The following is a 26,273-nucleotide window of genomic DNA, read 5'->3' on the forward strand; positions in this document are numbered from 1 at the left end:
ATTACGAAAACGCTCCATGTATTTTTTCGAACAGAACTTCCAATTGATTTGTTACTGTTTCATTAAACTCTCATGCAAAAATCATATTGCTATTTATCAAAAATATAATTCCTGCCATTTGACATGTTCTTCGTGTTAAACTTATTAAAATGCCCAGTTGGTGATAATACCAGTCTGATTTTTGCATAAGAGTTTAATGAAATCGTAACAAATCAGTTGGAAGTTCTGTCAGACAAAATACATGGAACGTTTTCGTAGTCTGATGTTCCAAATTTTTAACCTGTTCCACAATTAAAGCTTCGCCTGTTTCAGTGGTCCCGTACATCAAAGTTTGTCCGACTAGACACAGTTAAGTTAAAAATTTTCAGCTTGTTATTAATCAACTTCTTTTTTGTACGCGAGATCCAAGCCTATAATTCAAATTTAACTTATAAATAAGTGATTTTTACTCAGGTCAGCCGTTATGATGAAACATTTTATTTTAGGGAATATAGTATGGTATAGTTAGACCCATACCCAGACATCCAAAGTGAAAGTTATCCTCCAACACCAAATTGTTCTATATGGTCCACATAATGTTCAGAAAAAAGTCACACCATTTTGAGCGTCGGGTTTGGGGGGGAGAGGGGGGAGAAATCGGTAAATTCGTAGTTTTTTACGTTTTTCGTCAATATTTCTAAAACTATGCGATTTAGCATGAACAACCTTCTATACAAAATTGTTCTACATTAAATTTGAAACAAAAAAGGTCCTATGCATAACCCTTCTAAAATGAACGGTTCCAAAGTTACGGAGGTAGTATGTTATAATTGGTCCAAAAAAGGCCTAACCCAGACATCCGAAGTAAAAGTTTTCCTGCAACACCAAATTGTTCTATATGGTCCACATATGAGTGATCGCGTCTAACCTTAATTTATACCGTTTTTTTTTAGTTGTTATATGCATGTTTATCCGATTTTTTTGCCGGTACGGCGAGCTCTATTTCAAAAATCTTCTAGTTTCCTCCAAATAATATTTTTTCTAGATTTTTTGTGATATTCTAAATAAAATAAGTTTCTTGACATTTTTCTCCAAAGTTAATGGTTTTAAAGTTATAAGCGATTTAAATCCGAAAAATTCCAAAACGCATTTTTGGATTTTAAATCGCTTATAACTTTAAAACTGTTAACTTTTGAGAAAAATGTCAAGAAACTTATTTTATTTAAAATGTCCCAAAAAATCTAGAAAAAATATTTTTTGGAGGAAAACTGGAGATTTTTGAAATAGAGCGCGCCGCACCGACAAAAAAATCGGATGGACATGTATATTTAACAATTAAAACACGACGGTTTAAATTAGGGTTAGACACAATCACTCTTTAGAATCTTCAAGCTGAATGTTTAAACTTCAATTTAAGAATCTGGCAACCTCAAAAGTTCTAATTTAAATATGAGTTTTTAGGCCTCGTAAATGAGCATTTTCGCACTTTTCAGATTTTAAATCGCCTATAACTCGAAAACTATCAATTTTTGAAAAAAAATTACAAGATACCTTTCTTGTTTAGAATGACCCACTAAACTTAAAAATATATGTTCCGGGGCAAAAAAACGTGATCTTTTCTATTTGTTTATAAAAATTGTTTAAACAGTTTCTGCCCAAAAATTCCGCCCGGCACCCTTCAGATTTGTTTAGAGGGGACATGTTTGAATAGGAATCCACAAAGAAACCGAATCAGAAATTTTCCCAGACGGGAGCGGTCTCACCACATGGACTAAAATAGATTTCTCCAATACTTTTGGTTTAGATTTTACCACGAGATACGAGCACAGTATTTATCCAAGTAAAATTTTCAGCGAGACCCCGTCCTTAAACCGCCTACTAAAAAATTAAAAGTTCGCACCTGATATATAAAACGATTTCGAGTCATCTTAGCGAGGCCGCACCTGCATACTCTCTGTACTTAACTAAACTATCGACTCACTAAAAATTCTGCCGTTTGCGGCCTCGCTTAGATATCTATTGCGTTATTTCTCCGATAGAGGCAGCATCTCTCGGGAAAGAATCTTTTCTCTCTGTTGCGCCGGCATTTGGGGACCTCTCTTTCATACAACGGCCGGCCTTAAAAACCATTCGTTTTAATAAAAACAATTATTGTAAACAATCGTTTAACAGGTTCAAACATTTTTGTAGTGCGTTTATATCATCTGCAATGTAATTCTCTGCTTATACAAAATAATTTCGATTAATTGAATGTGCATTATATTAAAAAATTCCTTTTTTGTCCATAAAATATTTTTTATTGGTTATCTTTTTTTCAACCTTTAAGATAGTAGTCTGCCCTCATAAGTTAAAAAGCCCTATCTCCAAAGAACAAACTTTTACAGGAGACAAGGAAAATAATTTTTTTCTCCAGCATCACAGTTTTGATATTTTTAAAAGAATTTAATGTGTAAATGGTTTTGTTTCAATGTTAAAATTATGGTTTTAACGTTAACATAACAATATTTAAATTTTTTAGGAAAAAAATGGATCTAAACCTTTTTATTTTAAAGTTGGATGTTGACATATCAGATTCTAAGAAACCCTAACTCCCTCGTATAGGCAAGAATGTGTATAAGGTTGCTTTCGGTCACAATGAAATTATTATATTAACAATATTTTGAACTGTCAGTATTTTTATTTTATCGTTTTTATTGTTTAAAAAACAATAAAGTCGAAAAGATGTCCTCAGTTGAGGAGAAAGAATTAATAATGAAGATGTTTTATTCAGTCAATAGTTTGCGTACTGTCAGAAATAGTAACGTGTGGCCTTACTTGTACGCACTTACTTAGGTATGGCAAATGTATTCTATTTTTCAAAATTTTTGAGTCTGTTTAAATCGTAGAACAATTTTAACTTTTGTTTTTAATACAGATTTTAATCCTCTACAAATAGTTTCTCATGACTTTTGATGTAAAATAATTAGGGAAGCAGGAATTCAACAATTAAGAATTTTACATTGAGTTTTCTATGGCCTGTTTTCCAATTCACCACCCGGTATATTATGTGTTCAATTTTTAAGCAAGCAAATTTAAACTGTGTCCAAATTGGTAATATTAGTTTAGCAACAATGTCGGTCAATCAAAATTAGATTCAAGAACCTAGACTATTACCTTTTGAGGTTAACGTAGGTACAACTTTACTGATAACTGAATATCTTTAAATACATAATATGAATGAACTTACCTGATTAAATGATGCGGGAAATAAAATGGATGTTATATCTTCTTGGGAAAACGGGATCTTAAAATTACAACTAAACAAAATTAAATCCACAAACGAAAGAAGTAGTACGCGTCAACGTTAAACAATAATTAATGACAATGAAACTGGCAAAAGCCCCGCCAAAACAGCCAGTCACGCCATAACATTTGATGAAAGACTACCCTAAATCCAAAAACTATTCCACGGTATTTCACAGAAGACTTCCTTAATTCCGTATTCATAGGCGTAATTTGAAGAAAAAGGCCCTAAATACAAATGTTTGTGGATTTGGGGTACTTTTAGTTCTTTTTCGCTACATAGGGCTTTCTTTTAACAAAAATGACACCAAACTGGATTTAGGGACAATATATATTTCACAATAACTCGTCATTTTGATTTATTTAAGGCTTCCCAACGACATTTATAGGTGTATTTTTATACGCCGATTCATAAATGCCCATAAAAGACATTTACAAAAATTTTGGAGTTAGAGCCCTTTAGCTTATGAGGGCAGTAGTGCCCTTCATAAGTCTGTAAAGGTCCATTGGGTTAGTGCCATATACTTTTGGACCTTGTCTGCAGTCTCCACAATATATTATATTGCTTGTCTCTTGCGGTCCACAGCCTCGGAATCACGCAATATATGTCTGACTGTCTCGGTCTCTCTATTGCATAGTCTGCAACTGAGGTTTCCATTGTATACTTATATCATGTGTAGGTGTCTTTTTACTGGAAAGTGTCCAGATAGGAAACCTGTAATGATTTTGGGCTGATTCCTGTTCATTTTGAGCTGTTCTTCAGCTCTTTTTTCGCATGTCTGAGGTATAAATTTCTTCACATGCTTTTGCGTGGGAATGTCTTCCCAGTATTTTTTGTGTTGTCTTCATATACAGCCTCTTAATCGGTCTCTGATTGTGCTTTTGGGCATTCTCAGTGCCGATTCTGGACCGAAGTATCTTGTTGATCCAAAGATCCCTTGATGACCATGCTCCCAAATGAGTTTTACCTAATTATGTTCCGCCAGGATGTCAAGTTCTTCCCGACACTCCTATACAAGCGTTGAGGTTATCCCATCGGTTCTTTAAAGTCCTCAAAACCGCTTGGCTGTCTGAACAGATATTGATTATCCTATTAATATAATGCCTGAAATACAGAGGTATATTCTCCTAGTGGGATGGAACCCTTATGGTCCCTATACTCACTATGCACTCCTGATCCCGAACCGTCTTTTGTCTTGGACCCATCTGTATTCCCGGTAGGGCTCTCATACTTCAGATATCAGCCATGATCTCCCCGCACCTGCCCGGAGTGTATTTCCACCTGGAAAGGTATTTCCATTTTCTATTAGGGGATTGAATGGTCTGTTATCATCTCCCATGTCGGATTCCCTCATATATCCTAGATGCTGCAGTGTCCTTTGCCCACTACAATTTTGCTTTGATTTCCCTGCAGTCTATGTAACCCCATCCTTGCCTCGCCCTTCACTATGACGTGCAAGGGACGAAGGTCTAGTAAGGCTTCCATTGCTGCAGTTGGTTGTGCCTCTCATTGCACCTGTTACGCTGAGACAGACAAGCCTTTGTATATTGCCTAACTTCTCTATAGCATTTCTCTGCTGCACATTTGGCCACTGGACCAATGCTGCATACGATATTGTGGGCTTTCCCATTATGTTGTATATCCAATACATCATGTCCGGTTTAAGTCCCCATGTTCTGTCATGTGTGCGTCTGGTCATCATTAAAGTGGCCATCGCATTTTTGGTTATTCGTTATAGGTATTGATGCTAAGTATATTTTATCTCCCTCTCCACCTTTAGGAAAATCTCCATGAGATTCACAGGTCCTATTCCCTCTAACTTTCTAACTCTAACTCCTTCTGGTGAAGGCTACTATTTTGGATTTGTGAGGGCTTACGGACAATCCTACCCCACTTGTCCATTCTGATACTATGTTCAGGGCCTGTTTCATATTATCCTTGACCGTATTGAACTTGCCCTGTGCCAGAACTTCCCTTTGATAAATGTGTAAATAAAAAAATTAAGCACATTTTATGATTTTTTTTAATTGATAAAAATTATCCATGAAAATACTTCACTAGTACTACTCGTATTACCCAGAAGATACACAAAATATGTTTACAAAAACAAAAATTAAATAAATAAATAATAGTTATTTATGTACCAAGCCAGTAAAGTTACTCTTTATAGAACGAGTCAGATATTATGAGCAGAGCGAGCGTAGCGAGCGAGTCGAATAACAGACGAGTTCGATAAAGAGTTTTTACTGACGTGGTGCATACAAAATTTTATCGCCAACAATTTGATATTGGTTTTAACACTTACTTACAATTTACAATTTAAAAACTTTTTAAATTTTAGACGTCATAATAATTTCATGACAGTAATGACAGATAACTTTTGCAAGATGACCGCTTTCGATTTTTAATCGATAGTTATCAATATTGAATAATTACTAAATCGGTAAAGTTTTAATATATTTTATATGAATATAATTACAAAATACTACAGAATTTTCCTTTTTGACATAAATTTAATTGATTATTTCATTCATAGGAGATTCTGACCAATAGAAAGCTACAGAAATCTGAATTAAATCGATAATTTTTGATAATCTCCCGTCGTTAAGTATATTACGTCAGATGCCCTTCGTTGCTACGAAAAAATACATTCAGTGACATTAATGACAATTAATGTTTTAAAAATTATAATAGTGATGACTTTTAATCGTCAAATATTTATAAAAACTGTGTGTTTAATGGTACTTACATAAATAAATTACAATAAAATTTTGGTTTTGAACAGTTTTATTCATGAAATAATCGCAACAAATTGCACTCGACCTCTGAAATTAATATAGAATTTTTGCTCTCGTGACACTTTGACATAATTTCACTCGCCTTCGGCTCGTGAAATTAAAACTGTCAAAGTGTCACTCGGGAAAAATTCAATAATTTCAGAGCTTTTGTGCAATTACTACTGATAATATCGCCAATTGTATACAATATTTTTAATAATTACAAGTAAATAAATTTTAAGTTCACTCAAATACTCGCCATTCGATTACTGCCATCGACCACTTACATTCAATCTCGGGTTAATTTGATTAATCGCCGCAGGTAAAGTAAAATTCTTCTTTCAGTATAATACGGTGATACTTTACTGCCGCAAATGAGGGCCAATGAGTACAATAATGAGTGACTTTAGTGACGGTTGACGAGAAAAATATTTACAATACATACATCAAATTATTCATTGTCATTCATTGTAAAAAAGTATTGATCTGGCGAAAAAAATGATATTTTTTGTTTAAATTTAATACCTACACCCGTAGTCCTGTCGCCAGGGGGGGTACAACGGCCTCCTGTATTCAGATGGACTTACCCAAGTTTTTATTATGTATTTTGGCCCGTAGAACATGAATTTTTTGGGTAACAGTTGATCCGGATGTCGATAAGATTGTTATAAACAAAGAAGTTGAGGAATTACATAACAGCGATTTCTCGCAAAACAAAACATGTTTTTGTATTTTTTGGGTCATTCTAACCAAAAAATGTTCTTACAAGTTTTTTCGTAGGATGCATAGTTTTCGAGATAAACGCGGTTGAACTTTCAAAAAATCGAAAAATTGCAATTTTTGAACCCAAATAACTTTTGATTAAAAAATAAAATAGCAATTCTGCTTGCCGCATTTGAAAGTTCAAGTCAAGTTCTATCGGTTTCGAATATATACATTACTAAAAATTTATGCGTTTATTGCTAAAAAAGCTATAAACACATAGTGTTTCCCGTGCCTAATACATGCGTTTACATGCATGCTACGTAGAAATAGCCGCGCTTGCACTTGTACCTACTCTACCTACTCGTTCGATTTTAAATGAAAAATCATTGAAAACATCCCTCCAGCACTAGGTGTTTATACTTTTGTTTAACAATAAAATAATACATTTTTAGCAATGCAAATAACTAAAACCGATATACTTTGACTTGAACTTTCAAGTGCTGTAAGCAGAATTGCCATTTTACTTTTTAATCAAAAGTTATTCGAGTACAAAAATTGCAATTTTTCGATTTTTTGAAAGTTTCACCGCGTTTATCTCGAAAACTATGCATTCTACGAAAAAATTTGTAGGAACACTTTTTGGTTAGAATGGCCCAAAAAATACAAAAACATGTTTTGTTTTGCGAGAAATCGCTGTTATGTAATTCCTCAACTTCTTTGTTTATAACAATCTTATCGACATCCGGATCAACTGTTACCCAAAAAATTCGTGTTCTACGGGTCAAAATACATAAAAAAACTTGGGTAAGTCCATCTGAATACAGGAGGCCGTTGTACCCCCCCTGGCGACAGGACTACCGAGAAGGTAGAAGGTCTAAAGATTATATATAAATATATTGTTTAAATTTTGATTCTCTAGCAATTCTCGGGACTATTTTGAGTGTAATAAATTTCAACTACCGAGAACGTATTCCAACCATGTAGAAATCTTTTGTGTGTGTGTGTGTGTTCACAAAGAGGGGATGGCATTAGATAAACTTTTTGCCACAGATATTTGAAAGTTGAAGATTGAAGATGTCATATTAAATTTTTATTTTAGAATCTTTAAGAAATTGTATGATAATATCATTAATAGTTTTGGTATTGAAGCTTAGTAGATGTGAATGTGAAATATTCAGCGGTAAACTTACATTCCGCTCCTGAAGTCTAGCAATTAGTGCTTTCGTATGGTTTTTATTAAGTTCACAATTAAAGATTATATGATTTAAATCTCTAGTAGAAATCTTTTGTGCATACCTTAATCTAGCTAAACTCCAGGATGCCAATACAGAGGAACCCCGATAAGTCGGCCCCCGATAACCCGGAAGTCCGGCTAACCCGGACCGATTTTCATCAGACAAAAATTTAACAAATAAACAATTTAACAATTTTATCAAATAAAAATGTATGTAGGCCAAATAATATTTCAGAGATAATGTGTATTTGTGTAATTTGAACACATAAGTACAATAGTAAAAATGATTCATGCACACGGCGGCAGCCAGAGCGACCGTCTCAGCTTATCGGAAAGAACAGACACCTGTCTGTATTCCTTTTTCTTTATTTATGTCAAACTGTCTTAGCATTGTTTAAAAAAGACGTGACTATTTAAAAATTCTTGTATTGTGTGTAGTACAGCCTATTAATCACTTCCGTTCTGTAATGTAATCGTGCTTCAGATTGTGTTTGCTTTGTCTACGTAATGGTAACAAAACGTAAAAATGTTGCAGTGACAATGGAAAAGAAACTAGAAACATTAGGTAGGATTGATAAAGACGAATCTTTAAAATAAATTTATTGCAGCATCATAATATGATATTATGCTACCATAGGTCTGGATCCCGCGTATGAAAAAAAAGCTTAAGGGTGTCTAGTCGGATAAACTTTGATATATGAGAACACTGGAACAGGGGCAGTTTTAATTGTGGAACAGGTCAAAAATTTGGAACGGTCAGAACACGAAAATGGCACATTTGTTTTGTCCGACAGAACAGACATAAACTCTCCGAACAGAGATTAAACTCTCATGCAAAAATCAGACTGCTATTTATCACCTGTCATAATTCCTGTCATTTGACATATTCTACATGTTCCACTCATTAAAACGCCAATTTGGTGATAAATAGCAGTCTGATTTTTGCATGAGAGTTTAATCTCTGTTCGGAGAGTTTAAGTCTGTTCTGTCGGAAAAAATACATGTGCCGTTTTCGTGGTCTGACCGTTCCAAATTTTTAACCTGTTCCATAGTTAAAACTTCCCCTGTTCCAGTGTTCCCATATATTAATGTTTGTCCGACTAGACACCCTTAAGCTAATAACAAATTTTCAGCTTGCTATTTATCAATTTTTTTTTGTACGCAGGATCCAGACCTACCATATTATGGTGTCGGTACATCTCTACAGTATGACTGAGTTTTTTACCAAGAAATGAACAAAACTCTACACTCTATACAACTATACGTAATTTAGATGTGTACTGTGCATATGTGTTTCATGTTTTTGTAATTGTAATGGAGGTTATTTATTAATTTTTACTATATTCTCCGGCTAACCCGGATTTTCGATAACCCGGATCGGCCGCGGTCCCGATTAATCCGAGTTATCGAGGTTCCACTGTACTTCTGATGAAATTGATTAGCCTCCTAGGTGTCTTGTTTCTTATGTCAGAGGACGCTAGACTGACCTCTTCTAGGAATTTTTGTCGTTTACAGAACAGTGCTACGAAGTTGCAAAGTACATAAACGTTCTGCCGTTTCTTTTTCGTTGTCACAGAAACGACAGTTATCACTATCTGATTGGCCCATTTTTGGAGATATCTCACAGGGCAGCGACCAATGAGAAGGCCAGTGATTTTTTTTATACCTTCTTTACTCGTTTTGAGAAGGGGGTTTGTTGCAGTAGGCGACACTTTTATTAGCCTTTTGCTTGTCTTTGTCCTGGAGTGCTATACCAATATAGTTGTAGTCGATTGAGCTCTTAAGTCCGGAGTTCCTCTCTGATGTGGCTTTTCGATAGTTCACAGAAGGATTCTGGGCCTTGAATGTGATATTAGCATGTTCTTTTGCTTGCTCATATCCTGTAATTCCCTTGTGAGCTGGTACCCACATCAAAGTTACTTTGTTGCATTCCGCAAGCTTCTTGAGGGACTGTTCACAGCCCCAAACCAACTTTGACTCACATGTAAATGACTTTAGTGCCTTTAAGGCAGCTTGGCTGTCTAATGAGATAAAGAATATGGATTACGAGTGTCTCGGTTGACACACTCTTGGGCACGTATGTCTATAGCATGTATTTCCTAAAGGATAGTTAAGGCGTTTCTAACAGATTTGGATAGCCTAAAATTGGGCCCAGTAACTCTTACTCCTGCTTATTCCTCTATCTTAGAACCATCCGTATACCAATCTAGTGAACCTTATTTTAGTTTTAGTTCAGCTTCTGTACCCATTTGGTGGTTTTTATGACCACTTCAAAGGGTGTTTCGAAGTCGAAATTGACTGGCAGGACATCTGTCTTTAGAATACAATGGAATTTCTTCCAAGATTTTTGGCATAGTCTAACTGATAATAATGGTACACGACAATTAGACCGAAATCATTAGACCGAAAGCAATAGACCGAACTCATCGGACCGATTTTCATCAGACAAACATTTCAACAATAAAAACGTAATATTGACAACCGAAACTGACTGAAATTTTTACCAAGGAATGAACAATACTGTATGTAATTATATAACTGTATGTAATTCACATGTACTGTGCATAATGTATTTCATGTTTTTGCAATTATAATGGAGCTTATCTCTAAGGATACCGTATTTTATTAATGTTTACTATATTCTACGGCTAACCCGGATTTTCGATAACCCGGATCGGCCGCGGTCCCGATTAATCCGACTTATCGAGGTTCCACTGTACATTTGTCTTATCTCTTTTACTGCGACAAGTAAAAAGAAATTAAGGGTAAATTTTATTTGCTTCTAGTTTATAAAAAAAATAAACCAAAAACAACTAAAAACAAAAAAAAATAAACAAAAAACAAAGCAAACAAGAACAACCTCTAAACTGTTTTTAGTACATATTTAATTTTTAGTATTGTATTTAATTTTTAGTATTGTACATAATAAATAAAAAATAAACCAAAAACAAATAATAACAAAAAACAATAAACAAAAAGCAAAGCAAAAAACAACCTCTAAACTCGCCAGTACTTTGTGCTGCCAGTCCTAAGCCTGGATAAAGGGCGAAGGGAGGTTTATGTTACCCTTGCTCAGATTACAATCATGTTTGAGCACCCTGTATTATGTACCTAATGCTTTTCGGTCTCCTACTGTTCGGTCTAGTGAGGTTTCGGTAAAGTGCTTTTCGGTCTAATGAGTTCGGTCTATTGCTTTCGGTCTAATGATTTCGGCCTCTTTATAGTTAACCGATAATAATACTCTGCCGTTTTATACCGCTTACGCGGCTTTGGTATTGTAGCAGGGTAGTCTGATATATCTAGGGCCTATACGGTATACAAGGTAAGAGGGCTAGTGCTACGCTTCAACCGCCTATTACCCCTGGTTTTACCCAAGGTGCTCATTTTATTCAGGTTGTGTCGACCTGGGGCCTATATAGACATTTTAAAAATGTCTAGATATTCTCACCGGCGCTGAATCCTAATCCTGAAATCCTACCTGAAATCAGACATCCTACCGCCTGAGCTACTTCGGCCTATTAGTCTAATTTGATGCCATTCCTAATTGGAGCCTGTAAATTGCTGTATTTATTGACTATGAGAAGGCCTTTGATCGAGTACAACATCACAAATTAATTAAAATATTAAAGGATAAAAGAGTTGATAGTCAAGATGTACGAATCATAGAAAAATTATACTGGCGTCAAACAGCGAGAGCTTGCATAAATGGAAAATCAACAGAAATATGCAAAATACAAAGAGGTGTCAGACAGGGTTGTATACTGTCCCTTTTATTCAATTTATATTCAGATAGAATATTTAAGGAAGCGCTGCATAATTTGGAATGGAGTGTGAAAGTTACTGGAATTCTGATAAATACAATCAGATATGCAGACGATACAGTTATTTTAAGTGATGATATGAATGGATTACAACACCTGGTAAATTCTATTGACACAGTGGGAAGAGAGTTTGGCCTAAACATAAACTGTTCAAAAACAAAATACATGGTATTTAGCCGTTTGGCCCATCAAGATTCACGGTTATATGTTGATGGTCATATAATTCAAAGAGTACCCACTTTTAAATATCTTGGTTGCCATATTACTGAACAGCTAGATCCAGATAAAGAGATAAATTGTAGAATCGAGATAGCCCGCACGACATTTTTAAAAATGAGGTCATTCTTCTGTAATGATATAACTTGCAACTTCAACTTCGAAAGCGCATGATTAAATGTTACATTTGGTCAGTCCTCTTGTATGGTGTCGAAGCATGGACATTAAAAATATCCACCATTAATCGTTTGGAAGCCTTTGAAATGTGGCTGTACAAACGTACACTGAAAATACCATGGACGGCTATGCTGACAAATGTGACAGTCCTTAAGAGAGCAAATGCTGCCCGCGAGCTGCTTAATAACATCAAATATAGAAAGGTGGCCTCTTTTGGATACGTAGTAAGGGGAGACGGGTATAATATTCTTCAACTTATTATGATGGGTAAAATCGAAGGACTCAGAGGAATTGGTAGAAAGCAAGTCTCTTGGTTGAAGAATATCCGGGAGTGGACAGGAATAAAGAAAGCAGAACAACTATTTAGAATAGCTCGAGACAGAGACAGTTTCGCCATGTTAATCGCCAACGTCAAGGGGACTTGATAGGGCACGTTAAGAAGAAGCCTGTAAATAAGGTATACGTCTCCTTGTGAGCGGTATCCTAAGGTGGTATCTAAGGTGGTATCAAAGTCGTTTTGCTGGGGTTGACATTTAAGCCCTCCTTCGACACCATATATCTTTTCTTTGAGCAATCTCCTACCAATTACAAAATGCGACAGTAACTGGGCTATAAAACACTGTTTAGTGTAAAGGTGCGAATTAGAGTTGCCGTCCGTCGGGACGCTCTCTAGTAGCGTCGCTTATAATCAGTTTTCCACGGCCACCTGAATATCTCTATCTCAGAGTAAAGTTTTCGGTTCCACTACGTTAGTAAGTTAGTAGACTGGATCGTGTCGGCTTTTTTCGAAGATCAAAGGACCGCGTGGTGCAAAAAGTGCGTGCAAGTGTCACGATGTGTTTTGTGAAATAAAAAATCGCGGTAGCTGGTTAATTCTTGGTGATTTTTGTGACGAAATCTGTCAGTTATAGTTTTAGTTATATCAGAAAGGAGCTTTTGTTAAAAGATAATTGTTTATTGTGGAGCCATTTTACTTCGCGGTTATTATATTTTCCCATAACCCCTATTTTTTTTATTTTTTTGAACATTTTTTTGCAAATATTTTATAATTAGATATTGCAACATTAACACATTATTTGATTTAAACACGTATTGAACTACTAGTATTATAAAGTATTATTAAAACTTTGGATGTTTTGGCTTTCGAATATATTATCTATTTCCATTCTTTCACAAAATGTTAGCTGAGCGCTTAATGTTATGTCTAATTACACATGCGATGAAAGTGTTGAGTATTCTTCTCTGAATATCTACCCTCAAAGATCCACTGCTGAACATAGGCTCCTTTCTCGTATTTACAGCCCCGTCTATCTTGCGCTGCTCTCATCCAGTTTTTATTGACATCTTGTAGGTGGTGGACCGACGCTTCTCTTGTCTTCCCTTGATATCCATTCCAATATCCTTTTTGTTAATCGCCCATTTGTCATTCTAGCTATGTGTCCTTTCTCTCTCCATTTTAGTTCATTTCACCCGCCCCCATTTTATAACGGAAAATAATATAAATGTATAATATCTATTATATTTGCGCTGTTAAATAAGTTTGAGTACAATTTTTAAAGTGTGAAGGCTAATTAATCGGTACTCATCGCAAGACTTAGGATTATTTTTCTTGGGTGACGGTAAAAAGATAGATTTTAAATATTCATCAGGCATTTGACCGTCGTGGTATATTTTCATAAATACTTTAGTTAGACATTCTATATTTTCAGGATTTTTAATATTTCTACAGGACTTTCATCGGGATCTGACGCTTTACCACTTTTTAAGTTTTTGAGTCAACTCAGAAAGGTTGAATTAATGGTTATATTGTTTTATAAATAGGTAAACATGTCAATTTTAGCAGTATTATTTACGTTTTTATATCCATATGTTTTTTAAGATTTAGTGTTTGTTATGAGTCTCAGGTCAAGACTTTTTGGTGCCCTATGATTCTGAAGTTCCTAGAATTCAGTATTTCGTATTTTCCTTTCGTCAAACTGTTATCTAATTAACGTATGTAAGTTTTCACTCTAATGGCATATAAAACAACATAGTGTTACTCTACACCCCACCAGACTGAAAACAATGGGAACCTTCTCTGGTTACACCTCCGAGGCTTCTACAATTTGCAAGCCATAAGGATTCTGAGACTAAGGAAGATAGGGAATTCTACAATTTACAATTCACGTCCCATCTGCTCAGCGCGGTAAAGTTCCAACGAGAATGGTTCCCTTCGTACTGCAATCGGAGTAAACATATAAATCAAAAATGAATAACCATTTTCAATTTCAAACGAAAATACAGCCGCAACATATTCTAGTCCTATTCTATCATCTTTAGTAAAACCAAATCAAGAGTATAATTTTTTTCTGGGTCTCGTTCATGTTCCTTTCTCATTAATTTCCTCATAGACATCTCATACCCCCCAGCCCCTACTGTCATCATCCTATTACGGTTTTGGTTTTTGGACCCTTAGGGATCCGGGCAGCCTGCGAGGTCTTTAGGAATTAGTCGCCTAAGTTTGAGCTTGTGCTTTCTTAACGATACATCCCCCTAGATTATTTAAGACATTTTTACACCTCAGTCAGCCTCCATTGTGATTTCTTACACACTTACCTACACAAATTCCAACAGCTACCAATAAGTTAAATAAATTCGATAACTTTAAATCAACACATAATTGCTTTTTTTAAATCTTAGATCTCTTGATAATAAGATTTGATTACTGAATTTAGTTCTCGAATACAAAGCTGTTGTGTAATGTGGTTTGCATAACTAACTCCACTTACAGTATACGTGACTTACATTTTTAACTATAACAACTAGTTTAATGAATTTTAAATGATAATTTTCACAATGGAGTGTGTTGTTACATCATTTCCACTTTTAACAAGCTGTACGCCATAGTCTTTAAATATGACAGGTTAATTTTCAATTTCCTGTGGAACTGTCATTTCTGTCTTGTCATCATTCGGAGGTCTCTGTCCATTTCATTGTCACTTGCCGTCATACTTTCAACATGTGAACAAGTCAAATCCACAGCTCAGATGTTACCTGGGGCAGATTAACAAAATATTTTAAACATCCACGCTTAATGCAGCATTTTAAACCAATGTTTCCTTGATGGACTACTTTTACTGGGCTTTGACCCACATATTTTTGTTAAATAATATCTTGGTAGTTAGCATGTACATTGCACGTGAGTATAACCGATAATTTTTTAACCGTAGTCAAAATTTCAATATCTTTGCATTATTTTATCAGGTTATATTCATTTTAGGTAAGCTCTGATGATGACTGGTAAACCAGTCGAAAACTAGTTATGTGATTTTGATGTGGCCCTTTTGAGGGATTTTAAATATACCTTTTATATAGGATTTTACTGTTTTTTGTATTACATGGTATACAGCCAACTACAGGAAAACTTTTTCCTTGTGATTTTTTATATTCTAGTCCAATCAGAGAGTGCAGCAAGCACCTCTACCGGTTTCGAAACTTATTAGTCTCTCATCAGGAGGCACATATGCTGCTCTTTCTGATCCAATCAAAACAAACCACGACGTGCAGTCCCGGATTGCAAATGGCAAAATTGAAAATGGTTATTCATTTTTGTTATCTAATTGTTATCTCTCTGTAATTTATCTATTATTTTTTTATTAATTATATTCATACTCCTCCCCTTAATAGAGTTCCCAGCTAAAACACCCTTGGTCCACGTAAACATAATATTTTTTTTGGCTTTATGATTTTTCTGCCATTCGATAGTTATAACGTTCAAAACAGAATAATTCTGTAACTGCAGGAACTACTAAAAAATTATATATTTTTTGTTGCATATTTCATAGCAGTCTCGGGGACTCTACGTCACCGGTTAAGTTTGTAGCAGAGGTCGTCACCGGTTACGAGTTGAGTTTTGTACTGAAACCTACTTGTTTTGATGCTCCATTAAATACTCTCCACATCATTTTAATCTCATATATTACTTTTGATTACGACGATGGCATTAGCAAGTTTTAAATTATTTACTAATGACATCCCACTGATAATTTCCCAAGAGCCTTAGCATACTTGTCACCTTATTATATGTGACGCAGAGAATATTTCTATCCATTTGAATTAAAATCATTTGTAGCTTTGTACCAGATTTATTTATAATTTACTAAAAATACAATAATAAATATAAAATATCTGTGAACACTCAAATTTGGATTGTTTCCATAATTATTATTATCGTATTCATAATCTACATTAATTCTATTTTCCTATTATTTTGTTCCTGTGAAACAGTTGGGTAAATGAAACGTGGAAAATTTAGGATTATGAGTTAACACTTCATGTATTACTACGATACGCGAAATTAATTTGGAGTATCTGCAAATGATTAATTTGTGTAGTTGCAGTTATTGCCAACATAAAGATGGCTACGTATAGAATAGAGTTTATTATACAGAACAGAATATTTATTGAGGCATGTTACACAGCTATGAAGTTTTAAAGATAAAATACATAAGAAAATCCAAAACAGAAATGAGATGTAGAAATCGACTGTGATTGACTCCCAAGTGAGTTTGGAACTGTCTTCAAAATCTAATTCGAATCGGAAAAAGTAAACAAGGAAGTTTAGACAGACGATAGATAGGTAGAACGAGGAACGAATGAGTAAGATCAAAAGCAAAAGTCGAGGATATCACAAAAAAATTGCTAAACCCCCCGAAGGACACACAGCTAGATAAATAAAGCAACACAATACAACATTGGAGACCTTACAAAGATAGACAACCAAGAGGAAGACAACAAATAAGATGGGTAGATGACATCAAAAAATAGCCGGAACAAATTGAAGTATATTACTCAGGTTAGAGATCGATGAAAGAAGTTGGAAGAGACCTACGGCCAAAAGACCTAGGACATACTGTTATTAAAGGGAACGAAAAAATGCTGGTCAGATAGTGACTGTTACTGGTGCTTGATATCATGATACCGCAACATGATAACAGAGTTATTTCCGCCTAAATTGGAGAATATTGATGTGAACGTCATGTGGTTTTAACAAGACGGTGCCTCCTGCCATGCAGTTCGTGAAACAATGCAATTATTGCATTAGACATTTCCTAGTGGTGTGTTATCTCATTTCGGTGATCAGAATTGGTCCCCTAGATCTTGTGATTTGATACCAATGAATTTTTTTATGGCGTTTTTCAAAGTCGAAGGTATTCTTATGCTGACAAGTCTAGAACCACCCGTCCATAGAAGGAGGAAATTCAAAGCTGTATCAACGAAACTTGGCTACGTTTATTCAAAATGATGATTCGTGTAGCAGATCTTTCTTTTAAATGGGTGTAAGTTGTGTTTAACATCTGAACAAATGTTGATATATCTATAGTAAAATCCTGACTTACGTTACTTGATTTTTGTACGTCACTAACATTACTAAAAAGTAAACAAAATTGATCGAAATTATTAAGTACAAATTGTTGTGATTGATTTTTAATAAAGTGTTTTGCTGGTTCGAAAAGAGCATGATTGGATGGTGTGGCTATTGTGATGTCTGCACTGGTCTTGATTTTCAGTGCTGGTTTTGAATTTTTTTTCTGTTACATCTATGTCTGATGGCGTAAGTATATCATTAATATTGCATTTTGGCTGATTATTTATATCTTTGGTGTTAATTTTAATATCAATGTTATTGGTGATAGTTTTTGGTTAGATATTGGTTGGCTATATTGATTGTTTGGTTAAATATTTGGTTAGATATTGGTTGGCATTATTGCGCCGCTAAGTTTAGTTTGAGATAAAGTGTTAGTCTCCATAGGACTTTCTTCTATATGTAGTGGTATGTTTTCATTGCAGCAATTGACAGTATGTCCGGTCTTTTTTCGATAACATAGTACAGAATTAGCACACATTAACAGAAAGGGACTTACATAGTCCCTTATGAAGCTGGGAATATGACTATACTCAGCTGATATAGTGCTGATTTTGAAAAACGTAATTAGGGATAACACGTTAAGTCCGATGTTGTGTAGAGAAATTAATAAGATATGATGAGGTATAGTGTGGCACACATTTTACAGAACAATGTGTTCCGAAGGTGTGATTAACATGGTAGCCTCTACCGTTACATTTTAAATTTCTGTATGACAGCAGTGAATTTATATGACAGTGAAGTCATCAACAACTTTCTTGTTCGCTAGATACTAGATAGAAAATATTATATTCTTAGGTTGAATTTTTTCATTCATTGGAATTAAATAATCTTACAATTTAGTATTTTCCAAGACACCAAAGACGATTGCTTGCTCTTTGGATAGGAATTACATATTTTCTGCTACTGATGAGTATGTTTAGGCTATAATTAGAGTTCATTTGAGGTATGAGGTATTGGTAGTAAAGTAAGTGAGATGCTGCTGGATTCGTATTTAATTTTTGAGTAAACTGTATTTCACGTTTATTAATGTCAACTGAAATAAGTACATGTTCTCTAAAAAAAGAATCGCAGACGCTAAAACATGTTCTGTAAGGCGAAAGTTAAAAAACAGGATTTTCTTATAGAGAAATATTATTTACCATCTCATATATATAAATTTTTAAATTATCTGTGAAACCGTGAAACAAAGTTGTATTTGTTTTTACATAATAATAAAAAACTACATTAAAATCCTTCCTGTTCTTGTTTTGGTGCAGTACGCTGTGCAGCGTACGTATGCAATTGCTCTTGGAGGATGGGCATCCTTCTTCCGTTCTTATTATTATTGGGATACCCTTAATTTTTTGCTAACTCAAAATATACCTTTATTACCATAGAATAACATCTTTGTCCTAAAAGTGGCTCCACAATTTACAATGTTTTCTTCTTTCTTCTTTCTTCAATAAAAAGTTCTCCTAGAATAATACATGTTAAATTAACATTTAACAAATGACTATAAAAATGATCAAAAAGACCAAAGATGATAAAGCGCCGGATTGGGACATATCTACTAAGAAGAAACAAGACATGCTATCAAAAGCAAGAAACAAACTTTTTAACCTAAGTGAAGCTTTAAAAACGAACAAAAATCTAAATGCTCCGAACCAAAACAAGAAAGGTATCATCAAGTCGAATACTCAGGTGAATCTGGACCATTATCTAAAGGAATCTTGTGATAAAAACCAAATCTATATAAACACTAAGTCCAAGACACCAAAACCGAATCCACTTCAGAAACAACATTCTATTGGTGCCTATCCCATAAGGATAGAAATCACCAATGAAAACGATGTAACGGAAAGCTTAAATTCGGCGTCGACATCTTCAGAGCTTTGTCTAAGCAAAGCTGAAACAGACATTAGAACTGAAGCTCTAGCTCTAGAAAAGCCGCGAAGGAAGATATCGTTTAGAGTGCCGGAAATTATTAATACTTTTACGGAAAATAGGTTAGGTTTTTCTAATTCAAAAAATAGTAAGAGCGGGAGTTATAGAAATATTCGGGACATCATTCAGAAGGCTGGAGCTAAACCACCATTCCTAGGTACCAATTTGAATGGAGTTCTGGAGCGACAAGAAAGTTTTGAGGATAGTGATTTGGAGGTAAAAATTTTATTTTTGGAGGTTATATTTAACTTATTATAGTACCGACGATTAATATTTTGAATATAGAATTATAATGTTAATGAACCACAGTTTTAAAACAATTTCTTTATTTAACATTTTAGGTTGCAGGTATTTTGGAAAAGTTTTCCAAAAATAGAAACGTCAAATAAAAATTTATGTGTTACAAATAGCCCAATAAATGACCGTTTTGGAGTGTAATTTTCAGGGGCAACTCCGAATTGCATGAAAATTTGGATTTAGGTTCTACTTACCCTCCACTTCAAAGTTGAATTTGTGCCGTTGGTTGCTCTTACTTGGGGGGTGACAGTCACCCCTTCTCGGGGGGTGAAAAATGCATGTTTAAAATAAGCCCGGAAATGGATAAATTGACAGATGATAAGCAATTTTCGTTCTATAAAGTTTTTTACGTAAGTCAATACTTTTCGAGTTATTCGCGATTGAAAATGTTGATTTTTCGACAAAAAAACTACGTTTTCAGACTCTTTTTCGGAAATTATACAAAAAGTAATTATTTTATCGAAAAAAATATTCTTGTAAAAAGTGTAGCTTATAAAAAAACGAAAAAATTATGTGTCAGTAAAATCTATAAATTGAGTAAAAGCAAAGTTGTAGCTCATGAAAAATACGTTCGTATTCGTCTAATTCCAAATCGAGTAATTCAACGCGAAATCACCGAAAAATTAAGCACTTTTCGGGAAAAGCTTATTAACATTTTTAAAGTATCTAAAAAAAGCTTTCTATTTGTTTTTTACAAAAGTTTCTAGCATCAAAAATAAACGAGTTACACTGAAAAAAAAGTTTGGTAAAAAAAATCGTGAAAACCTCCCTGTATTTATCACCCTAAATAAAATTAATCGTTACCGCTTTACCATTTATTTTAACTGTATGTGTATCGTTTATACGATCTGTAAGTTTGAGTGGTTTGAAGTGCTTATTTTTAAAAAAATTTGGTTTTATAGTAAAAAAAAAATTTCTGAAAATTTTTGAAAAATTTCTTTTTTTGCAAAATAACTTAAAAAGTATTAGTGATAAGAAAAATCTTAAAGAGTAAAAAAATGTAGGTTTTGCTATTATAAATATGCTAGTTTCATTTTGTTTTCCGTAAGACAAGAATTAGTTAAGATATGGCTGTTCAAAATTTGCATTCACTCGTGATTAGTGACCCGTTCAAGCTTTTTCAACTATAACTCTTTCAAAAATAAGCACTTTAAACCGGTGAGACTGACAGATCATATAAAAAATAGATAAGTAAGTAATTTGTTTGTAAAGCGGTAGCAATTAATTTCAATTTGGGGAGCTAAACAAGGGGAGATTTTCATGATTTTTTTTTTACCAAAAAAAGAGGGTCAACTTTATTTTGATCGCCAACTCGCTTATTTTTAATGCTAGAAACTTTTATAAACAACTAAAATAAAGCTTTTTATAAACACTTTGAAAAAGTTTCAATGACTTTTTCCCGAAAAGTGCTTAATTTTTCGGTGATTTCACCTTGAAATATTCGATTTGGAATTAGACGAATAAGTACGTATTTTTCATGAGCTACAACTATGTTTTTACTCGATTGATAGACTTTACTCATACACCATTTTTTTCGGTTTTTTATAAGCTACACTTTTCCCAAGTATATTTTTTTCGATCAAATCTTTACTTTTTGAGTTATTTGCGAAAAACCGTCTGAAAACGTAGTTTTTCTGTCGAAAAATAAACATTTTCAATCGCAAATAACTCGAAAAGTATTAACTTACATAAAAAAGTCTATAAGACAAAAGTTGCTTAAAATCTGCCAATTTATCTATTTCTGGTCTTATCTTGAACGTATGTTTTTCCACCCCCGAGAAGGGGTGACTGTCACCCCCCAAGTAAAAGCAACCAACGACACAATTTCAACTTTGAAGTGGAGGGTAAGGAGAACCTAAATCCAAATTTTCATGCAATTCGGAGTTGCCCCTGAAAATTACATGGTATCGCCGTATTTCCCGTTCATTTACTGGGCTAAAATATCGTTCTTTCCAAATACCTATCTTATAATGATTAGTATACTATAAGGTAACTCCAAGATACCTTAACCAAGTTACTTTACGTGCTAAGTCAAATATCGAGATTTGTTACAATGAAATAAACTTTTTTACATCGTCGCTGTGAAATCAAACCGACATAAGTGCAAAAAATCGATTTTTGAGATATTTATATCAAACTATTTCTCTTATTTATTACTCCAACGTTATTGTCTTTAAAATTAATTAACAAAGTTAATTATGATATGCCATATTACAATTTATTGTTTAAATATCGAATTGTTTGAACTTTGAAGTTAGGCTTCAAATTAAATTTAAGAATTATTATTCCTGGCTGTCACTGCATACTTTTACGTCTAAAATTGAAAACCTAAAATTAAATTTACAAGTTCAAGTTTATGTATCATCAGACTAAATAATCCTAAAATAAAATGACAAATTTTAAACACAGAAGTAAACAAATTAATTTATGGTATCAAGTCGCTTATTGATTTACTACAGTATATTTTTTGGCCATGGCAGTGAATAAAAATATTAGTGCAGTCGCTGAAGGTTTTCACCTCCGATTTCGTTGAACCTCCAACTATTTTCATGAAAATTTGTGAGTACTTAGTTCGAAGATACCTCAAGAAACAAAAGTGACATAGCACCAACTTGCGCTTTTACCCTGGGGGTGAATAACACCCCTTCTCGGAAGTGAAAATTATTTTATTAAAAATGTCCCCATAAATCAATAGAGGGTCAAATTCTAACCAAAATTTGCTATATCAAGTTATTAAAATTTATAGCAATCCCTACAAGAAATTTCTTTATTTTGGCATAAGCAATGACCTCAAAAAATTTGACCGGTTTATAACGCATATTTTTGGAAAACAACAATTTATCAAATTTTCGTATATTATTTCATTTTCTTTGATTATTTTATAATGATTTTAATTTCCAATCATGTAGTAAGATTTTTCATCTCGTGTTTAATTCTGTCCAAGCAGATTATTATTATACCGGGAATAATCTACCTACATTATTATACTGGGAATAATTTTTAGGTATTTTGTTTCTGTTTAATTACAAGTTTCCTAATTTAGACAACTGTCACATTTAAGAAAATGAACCATAATAAAGAATTAGTTCTGCATGTAATGTCAAATTGTCACGAGGACAACACAAATTGGCAATTTTAAGCGCTAGAGTGTACTTCGGTACGATTATTTCATATATAGAACTGTATTTATAAATAATTTTAACTAATATTTTATTGATATCTTCCTCTGAACATTTGCTAAACTGTGCTGTTCACTTTGATAAGTTAAAAAATGTGTCACATTAATTGGGATAAATTTCACTGAATGTTTATTTGCAGAGAATTGAATTTTGTATGTACCTAAGTATTAAAAAATGATCTGTCGAATATCACACCATAGTAAGAATAAATAAGAAAATAATGCTCCAATTTGATTCTCAAACATGTTTCCATTCGGCAATAGTCACACAACTCCTGCGGGCTCTCGTGTTTATTGCCAGGCAACAAGTTTTCGAAAAATTGTCAATTTATTCTCACTCTCTTGTGATATTAATGTTGATTATTTCATTCATAGGAGATTCTGACCAATAGAAAGCTACAGAAATCTAAATTAAACTGATAATTTTTGATAATATCCCGTCGTCAAGTATATTACGTCAGATGCCCTTCGTTGTTATGAAAAAATACATTCAGTGACATTAATGACAATTAATGTTTTAAAAATTATAAAAGTGATGACTTTCAATCGTCAAATATTTATAAAAACTGTGTGTTTAATGGTACTTACATAAATAAATTACAATAAAATTTTGGTTTTGAACAGTTTTATTCATGAAATAATCGCAACAAATTGCACTCGACCTCTGAAATTAATATAGAATTTTTGCTCTCGTGACACTTTGACATAATTTCACTCGCCTTCGGCTATTCCTATTTCGGAGCTCCAAAGTATTCCATTTAGACAGCCAATTATTCTTCTAGCTTGTGTTACCCTTTTCTTTATATCCTCATAGTCTTTTCCCGTTCTATCGAAGATTACTCCCAGGTACGTGTATTCACTACAGGATGTGATTTGTTCATTATCTTCTAGTTAGGTATTGGATAACTCAGCTCCTATGGGTAGGTATTTAGTTTTTTCCACATTAATTTCCAAGCCCCACTGTTCATATTCCTCCTTTAGTTTTCTTGCCATATACTGTAGGTCGTCTTTATCATTAGCTATGATCACTTGGTCATCAGCAAATTGTAAGGTATATAAACAAACCTCTCCGAGGTCTGTACCCATACCGTGGCATTTACGTTTCCACTGGTTTAGTGCTTTTGCAACATATATCTTCAACAAAGTTGGTGAAATACAGCAGCCCTGGAGCAGACCCTTGTTAACTATGAACTTTTTAGATAGTGTGTTGCCAATTTTTACTTGTGATGTAGAATTTTCATATAGATTTTTTAAGGCGTTGACTAGAGTGTAGCTGATGTTAGTTTGTTGTAGTGATTTCCACAATTTAGTCACAGGAACGCTGTCGTATGCTTTACGGAGGTCAACAAACATGAGATGGGTCTCTTGATTGGTTGCTGATTTTTTTTCAATTAATTGTTTTAGGCAGAAGACATTATCTGTGCAAGTCCTTCCAGCGCGAAAACCAGCCTGTTCTTCTTCTTCTTGTTCCCTATACTCCATCTCAATGAGATTTCTAAGAATGCGCCCGTACACCCGGCTTAGTGTACTAGTTACCGATATTCCTCTGTAATTTGAGCAATCCAACTTATTTCCTTTTTTATGAATGGAAGAAATATAAGCTACTTTCCATAAACTGGGTGGTGTGACACCGTTTATATATTTGTTCATACACCAAGTAAGTCCTTGAAAGAGTTTATCTGTGCCACATTTTATTAATTCGGCAGGAATATTTTCTGGCCCAGGAGCTCTACCATTTTTTAGTCCATTTACAGCTTTCTTCACCATATCAACTACCACTAACATCTCTTCGCCTTCAACGAATACTTCTGTTGGTGATTGTGTGGTATATTCGGCTCTACTTTCTGTTAGCAAACTCTCGTAGTATTCTTTCCATTTTTCTGTTGATATTAACTGAATAGAAGTAGTATTTCTTTCTGTATTCTTTATTTTGTTTAAAAATGTCCACGTCTCTGAACACTTCCTTCCGCCTATGTAAGTGTTGATCTCTTGGCATTTCCTATCCCACATTTCTTTTTTTGCTGCTGTTACTGCTCTTCTTGTTGTTCTTCGTAGGTCCAAATATTTGTCTTTGTCTACTTGATCTTTAGTACTTAGCCACCGTGCGTACGCTTTCTTTTTCTCCATTATTAGGTTTTGTATGTCTTCGGTCCACCATAGCTTTTTACTGTGGCGTTCGGATTTGAAACCAAGCGCTACTTTTGCGGCTGTTTGCATACTGTCTATTATATTTTTGTACACTTCTTCCACGGATATATTTTGGATTATATCTTCTAATTTTTCATTTAGTCTTCGTTGATATAGTGTTCTCGTACTTTCATGTTGTAAGCTGTCCAGGTTGTAATTTGTTGTGTTAAAAATATCTGTGGCTTCAGGTGGTTCTTTTGTTTTCTTGGATCTAAACGGAAAAACTATTTCGGACTTTACCATAAAGTGATCCGAATCACAGGATACTCCTCTATATACTCTTGTATCCATTACTTGTAATGTTGTATTCTGTTTTGTAATCACGTAATCTATGATCGATTTTAAATTTCTGGTTACCTCAAACGGGTAAATTTCAACTATCATTATATCCATACCTTTTCTTCTTCTGCGTATATATCCTAAATTTTTGTTTGTTTCTTCCTTTCTTACCTTACGATATCATCTCTCCACTCTTCTCTGCTGTTGGCTGGCTGCTGCCACCGTCAGATTCCCGATACGTCTTTACATCTGTTTCGTGTTTTTTTTTCTCTGCCCCTTATTTCGCCTAACTTTAAACTTTCGCTAACAAGAAAACTTTCTTAATCTCTCTTTCTACATGACCAGCCAAACTTATCCGCCATTTCTTTATTTCAATCACCAATTTTGGTTTTTGATTTTTACAAACGGCAGTTGTGGTTTCTGGTTTTTCCTTAACCTCTAGACTTCATCTTCTCTCTGTTGCATTAGTTTTTCTGAGGAGTTTTCTCTCCCACATTCTGAGCATCCTTGCTGGACAAACTTCATGTCTCGCTTCCATTTATCACTACTGGACGGATCACGCTTATAGGTTAGAGATCTTGTATGTGTTTCTACTGGCAGCTCTGGATTTGAGGCAGCTGGCACACCATTTTAGAAATCTCATGCACTTGGTCAACTATAGATTTCACTCCTTATTTTAAGGTGTTGTGTCATCTGCTTCTGAGGTTTTGCGTTTGTTCAGAGCTTCGATAGCTTCAGCAATCTCTTTCCTAACTGGTATCTCTGCTTATATTTACTGGAAAATCTACTCCAAATATTTTTCTTTTTCTT

At 34.2% G+C, this 26,273-nt stretch overlaps 1 protein-coding gene across 3 annotated transcripts in view; it reads left to right on the plus strand.

The window, feature by feature from the left end:
• The window catches only part of LOC126889986 (dystrophin-like protein 1), a 549,346-nt gene that overhangs the window by 459,224 nt on the left and 63,849 nt on the right, over positions 1 to 26,273 (plus strand). Inside the window, exons 1-2 of one of the 3 annotated variants that reach the window (XM_050658781.1) lie at positions 12,944 to 13,092; positions 19,058 to 19,738. The exons of the other annotated variants lie outside the window; for them this stretch is intronic. Of the exons in view, the coding sequence (XP_050514738.1) occupies positions 19,088 to 19,738 (651 nt within the window). The 5' untranslated portion in view covers positions 12,944 to 13,092; positions 19,058 to 19,087. Of the gene's footprint in view, positions 1 to 12,943; positions 13,093 to 19,057; positions 19,739 to 26,273 lie in introns of those variants that run through there. 3 annotated transcript variants of the gene reach the window in all.

This window comes from Diabrotica virgifera, chromosome 8 (assembly GCF_917563875.1).
Source record: "Diabrotica virgifera virgifera chromosome 8, PGI_DIABVI_V3a".
Taxonomy (NCBI): domain Eukaryota; kingdom Metazoa; phylum Arthropoda; class Insecta; order Coleoptera; family Chrysomelidae; genus Diabrotica; species Diabrotica virgifera.